At 37.9% G+C, this 6,058-nt stretch overlaps 1 protein-coding gene across 1 annotated transcript in view; it reads right to left on the bottom strand.

Moving 5' to 3' along the window:
• Galntl6 (polypeptide N-acetylgalactosaminyltransferase like 6) overlaps positions 1–6,058 on the bottom strand; it is an 852,377-nt gene that overhangs the window by 216,695 nt on the left and 629,624 nt on the right. Inside the window, exons 5-6 of the mRNA XM_008847131.1 lie at positions 4,683–4,868; positions 685–868 (exon numbers count right to left, since the gene is read on the bottom strand). Coding sequence (XP_008845353.1) covers positions 685–868; positions 4,683–4,868 — 370 coding nt within the window. The remainder of the gene's footprint in view (positions 1–684; positions 869–4,682; positions 4,869–6,058) is intronic.

Raw genomic sequence — 6,058 nt, 5'->3', positions numbered from 1 at the left:
TTTGCAAAGCACAATTCTTATTCCTTATCCCCATAAAAAACAGTAACAATAAAAAGAATTTAGTTTTGTGGAAATCAGTCAATAGACTATTTTAAGTTCTCTGGCTAGTACTTAAATGAGGGGTAGGGGAATAGATTATTTACTTTGGATATGTCTTTTGATTGAATGTTCCACGTTGAAGTTATGGAGACATCTATTCAGGAACATCAGTTTTCAGCAAAAATGAAAACCTGCAGAATATAGGCTTAAGTTCTGTTTCCTATTTTGTATCAATCCCCAATAAAAAAGAACTAATTGTTAATTTCAGTACTCCTTTAGGGAAAAGTAGAAAGAATGAAACGAACTGAAAATCAGATGAGAACATCTCGAAGGGGAATGTTGAGCAGGCCTCCTTGTATTTCCTGTTAACTATGTGTTTTTCTGATTCTTTTCATCAACACACCCTTTTTCTTATGCTTAGCAGCTTTTAGGAAGGGGCAATCTATGTATTTAACACAGCATGTAATTTTAATCTTCTATAGCTTGTAGGTCTGACCTTTCTCTGGTGTTTTGCATATTGTTACCACCTGTTTTATTACATTTCATCAGGGATAATTGTCCTCATGAGTTCTGGGTTTGACATGCAGGAAACGTTACCTGTCACCTACCCTCTGTCCCTTCACCCCTCCTTCAGCTGCTACTCACTCAAAAGGGTCGCTGGGATCTGCCCTCTGGAGCTCTGGAGGGATGGGGATTCTTTTGTAGTACATTTCCCAGTCGAAGGCTCCTCGCATGGCATCCCCAGCTTGTGCCTCATACCCAAAGTGATTGTGGTCAATGACATCGATCATGGGACACACGATGGTTTTGTGGTTTAGTGCAATTTGGTCTGAAAAATGAAAGCACAAAATAGGAAATGACATGCCTGCCTAGGTCATCTATCATCTTCCAGCAAAAAACAGCCTAAAGCTCCTGTTAATGCATAACACTTGCAGCCTAGGCGGCTCCCTGTCGTCATTAGAGCACTTTGCAGAAATCTCTGAATGTCAGACTTAACATGATGGGACAATGATTAGCTACAATTAGAGTTGTTGTATTTTTCTTTAAGAAAGTTATGTCCCAGAGAGACTTGCAGCAGTCCATTTAGCTCTACTTCTGTCACATTCTTGCTCTGACCTGTCCCCAATCTGTCATTTTAACGTGCCTCCAACATGGACAGAGTATAAACAGTACTTGTGTTCCTCTAAGCATACAACTAAAGCCCACTGAGAAAATATTGGCCTGCTTTCTGGAGGCTCCAAAATGTAAATATTTAACTTTATGGTTTTTGTAGTATTTAATCATATAACAATCACGGTGCTGTCTTTCCCCCCCAAATGCCGACAGAGCATATGTAAAATTCTTTGCTGTCAAGCTGGCAGATTTTGCTGAGCCATATTCTGTTGCTGTTCTTTCAGACATCTCTGCTTATCAAAGCTGTGCACATTATATCTTTTCTCACCAAATCCTAAAAACTATTAGGTGTCATGGTACTATTACTAATGTGTCTGCTGTTATTGAATTCCCAAGCAATTACTAAGTGACTTATATTTGTGCCATTTCTAATACTTCTGGTGACCCTGAAAAGTGGATATTGTTTTCATTTTCAGTTTCTGGACAAGGGAACTGAACACAGAGAAGTTAAACAACTTGCCAAAGGTCAATAAACTTTGGGGAATAACAGGATGCAACTCTGCTTAATTTGCCAGTTCCCAAACCTACCTTTCTAGATTGCCATGCTTCTTCCAGCAGAAAGGTGATTTCCTTTGCTTTTTAGTTATAGCATCTTTCTTTCTCACCTAGATACTTTTATTATGATAGAATTAACAGCCGACACTGGCAACTTGCATTTACATACCTTGGTGCATCTAGAATAGCGGTGTATGAAGTATCTTCTCAAGAGCATGTGTTTGATCCATATTTATTACAACAAACCAATACTGTCTGACAGGCAGAGTATTTAAGCATGAACACCTGCTTTCTTGTTATTTGGAAGACCTTTGGATGTGACATTTGACATTAAACAAAGGATATCATTTAGAAATATTATGGGGCTTGGTTATTTCTGTATTTTTTTTTCCTCAGAGATCCTGAGGCAAGTGTAATGTGTGTCAGGGATCAACTCTTACAATGAGGAAACTGCCCATTTTCTTTGGAAGTTTTTACTAAGCACAGGGCAGGAAGCAAATAGGTTTATTGTTTCTAATAACAGGTGACATTTTTATGACACTGATAAAGTAGAGTGTGGAAAGAAAAAAAAGTCCTGTAGAACATCTCCCCTGAAGATCTACAAGCCCAGTCATTAATTCATGTTATAATAATTATTTACTGATTTAAAAACTCGGTGCCAGTCAATGTCCAAGTCCTAAGGCTACTACAGAAAACAATACCACAAACACAACTATCTTCAGGAATTGAGCAAAACCAACTAGAAAATAAAATAAATAACTAAGTTCCATAGTGCTATAGAAGGTGGAAAAATAAGATGGAAAGAAAGGGTTGCAAGCTTAGATAGCATAGCATGGCCCCAGAAAGCCTCAGAGAACCTGGAAGTTGTATGTATCTTATTTTCAGCTAATTAGTAGATGAACTATTACAAATCAACCAACCTCCCTTGTGGGCTCTGTAAGCATCCATTTTCACTGGGGTAAACCTTATCATGAGTTTTAATTTTATCTAAGTGGCATTTCCCCAGAGATATTTTTGACAGAGGAGACCATCAGAGTTACCCTGGAAATATTTTCTCTATCACCTCTGAGGGTATTTTAGTATTATGGTTTCAGTGACTTTATTCCATCAAATTCAGAATCAGGTTGATTTACAAGTTCCTTGACCAACAAGGAGTCCCAAGGTGACCTGAAGAGAAAGAGTCTGTTAAATTAACTGTCAACGTTCCCTTCAAATTTCCTTTCAGCTCTCATCTAGCTGCACGAGCTTAGGGTGAAAGCTGCATGACTAATTTTTCATCCAAGGCTTGCGCCTACATTTCAATTTCCAGGGATCAAACAAACAGACTCTTAATAGGAAATTGAAATTCAGGTATAATCCCAAGGTGAAAAATGAACCAAGAAGCTATGTGACTCCGCCTGTTTTTTCATTTTGGATGATGTGTCAAGACACTGATAGAGGAAAATAAAAAAAGATAGTGATCCCGAGCTTAAATCATTTCTTATCCATCAGGCCTACAGGAAATGAAATACTTTAATGAGAAAAAGTGGGTTGTGGATGTCTCTTATTCTCAGTCTTTCCTTTTTTTCCTGTTTGTTTTACTGTTAGAATCATAGCTAACAATCAGAGATTTGATAATTGGCATTTAGGGATTGCTTTAGTTCATAAATAAATTAGACCTTTTGCTGACTTGCTTGAGTATTCAATAGCATACAGGTCAAATTCTGTTCCAGGGAATCTCGCCATTGCTGTAGAGACTCTAAATTGCTATCTATGTGCTTGGATAAGGCACTTTTAATTAAAGGCTCAGAGGAGTCTCTGGTTGTTGTGGCACTGAGACTATTGATTAGGATGGCTGGACAGTCACCTGTACAGGGGCATGTGTACTAGGTGATGTGATGGAGGGTGTCAGTTGCTGAGTGCTGTGTTTTAAATCCTATATGGTTTCAGCTGATTCCCCCTTCTCACTTTTGCTGATGGAACTTGGCTGGTTGAAGCTAAAATCTTACACGGTGGTCGGTAAGAGATCATTCCTTCTGAGGTGGCTATTAAAAAGGCCATTGTTTATTCTTACAGTTACAAGAAAAGCTGATTTGGAGAAATCTGAAAGGATAGGAAAAAGGGCAGTACATAAGTGTTTAGAATTTCTAGGAAGAAGTTTTTTTAGGTATGCAGTTTATTTCTTAGGTACAGTAGTACTTTCTATCTGACTTCATTGTAAAATAAGAAAACAACATGGAAGCCTGACCTGAGTCCCACTGAAAGTGTCTAGCTCGAATGACATTAGGGTTGCTCATGTTTCAATGACATTCACATTGCTCAAGTGCGATGTGAAATGGTCTCCTTTCTTCCCTCCTCTTAGCCATACACTGAATATTTAAGACACATCATCATTGGAGGAGCAGTTCTCAGTGTTTAAGGGATTTTATGGAAGTATGGGGAAATTATATATTTAGGGATATAACAGGAGTGGAAAGAAAAACAGAAAGATAATGACATTATAATTCCTAGAAAATGTCAAAGCACTTAGACTTTATGCTCTGGGGCTGAATAATTATCTTTCTTTTCTTAATCTTGTAATAATTGTTCAAGTGTGTATATGTATATGCATGTACATGTGTATTTTGATCTTATTGTAATTATAGGATGACTATAAAACAGTTTTGGAATTTGTTTTACTTTTAGCATTTACCCAGTGGATGTAACTGAAATTAAAAAAAAAAAGGGCTTAAGATAAAAGAAGCCTTTCTAACCTTAAGGTAGATGGCAGCTGGTCCTATCTGAAATGCCAATTTAATGCAGTTTTCTAGTTACCCAGTTGTCCTTGGCAGTGATTAAGATACAGTTCAAGGATCCTGTGGATGAAATTATACGTGGGTTCTCTAGTTTTGACTACAGAATAAACAGATCAGATCCTTCTATAGGCACCTGATTCCGATAACTCCCCTGGCTCCCAGGGTGCCACAGTGAGACCAATGGCAGCAGAGCATACTCACTAAGGAGTGGGGGCAGCCAGTTCACGTTGACCTCACAGTGAGAGTCCAGGAAGGTCAGCACCTCTCCTCTGGCCATAGAAGCTCCCAGGAGTCGGGTTCGGATGAGTCCTTCCCTTTTCTTGGTGCGAACAATTCTCACTTTGGAAAACCGAGCCATGTATTCTTCTAACTTATCCTTCAAGTGTTCTGGGAAGGAAAGAATGCACAGAAAGAATATAAAGCATTAGTCACAGCAGAATCCTCTGTGGATGCTGTGGACATGTGAACCTGAGCGGAACATTTTTTAAGCCTGTGTTTCTCCTCTCTTCATCTGGAGGGAAGATACTAATAAGAGTCTATGCTTATAAATTTTTGTATTTTTATTTCCCCAAATGTTTCATAAACTGCAAATGTTGCCCTTTGAATGCAGTAGAAGTCAGTGGTACACTGGTGCTCAGTCAGGCAGTTACTGTTGGCCATCAGCCACCATGTTAATCCTGGCCAGCTTTTGCCAAGATGGGCATTGGCTCTCTGATTCCTGCTGTGCAAAGTCAGAAGAACATTCTGGTGCTTGGGCTTTTTCCCAACAAGAGAGCTCTTTCCAGCAAAGCCTTGCCTGATATTTTGTGTGCTGAAAGCAATGCATGTTAAAATAAGACAGAAAAATATCTGTCAAATGAACAAGAATCAGACAGCTTTCTAGCCTGCAAGGCAATGGAAAGCTCAGAAACATCCAGCTCTGGCTTCTAATTTGAGCTGGAAAGGTGACTCGGGGTTGAAATAGATGAGAGAACGCATGGCAAAATAAACCCTATACTGTGATCTTGAATGTTGCTATTTGAGATTTGGAAAACATTTTATCTTCTTAAATTTGGAAATGTTTCTTCCCTTAATGAAAAACATAGAAGAAAATCAAACAAAAAATCTTATTTATAGGATAAGGTATTGTCTATTGGCTGTGATAAAATGCATCCATCTTTCAGTCCTTTTTAAGGCAAGTGAGTGTATGTGGTGACTTTCTGTTTGGTATGTACTTTTATTTCCCACTCTTGCTTTCTCATATCTGAGATACTATGAAGATTATTCTGAAATTTCTGACAAATGTATCCTAATGATTATTGAATTTAAGTCTTAGAATGCAGTTAGCTAATTTTTTTGATTACCAAATTTCCTCTGCATGTCTGCAGCCAAACTAAGTATTTTTTGTCCACTTTTGTAATCCGTAAGTCAGATTTTGTATAGGATCTATAATCCTTTCCTGTTACCTAATTTAACAGCTATAAGAATTATTACATATTGGAATTTCTAAATATAGGTTTATTCTTGTTCTTAATTCTTCTTATTAGTGTCATTAAAAACTTGAAATTTCCCCTTTTCTTGTCTGCTCCATAACTTTC

The sequence above is a fragment of the Nannospalax galili genome, unplaced genomic scaffold (assembly GCF_000622305.1).
Source record: "Nannospalax galili isolate Female #2095 unplaced genomic scaffold, S.galili_v1.0 scaffold461, whole genome shotgun sequence".
In the NCBI taxonomy this organism is placed as follows: Eukaryota; Metazoa; Chordata; class Mammalia; order Rodentia; family Spalacidae; genus Nannospalax; species Nannospalax galili.
The sequence above is the reverse complement of the archived record's forward strand: the minus strand, read 5'-3'. Positions and strand labels throughout refer to the sequence as shown.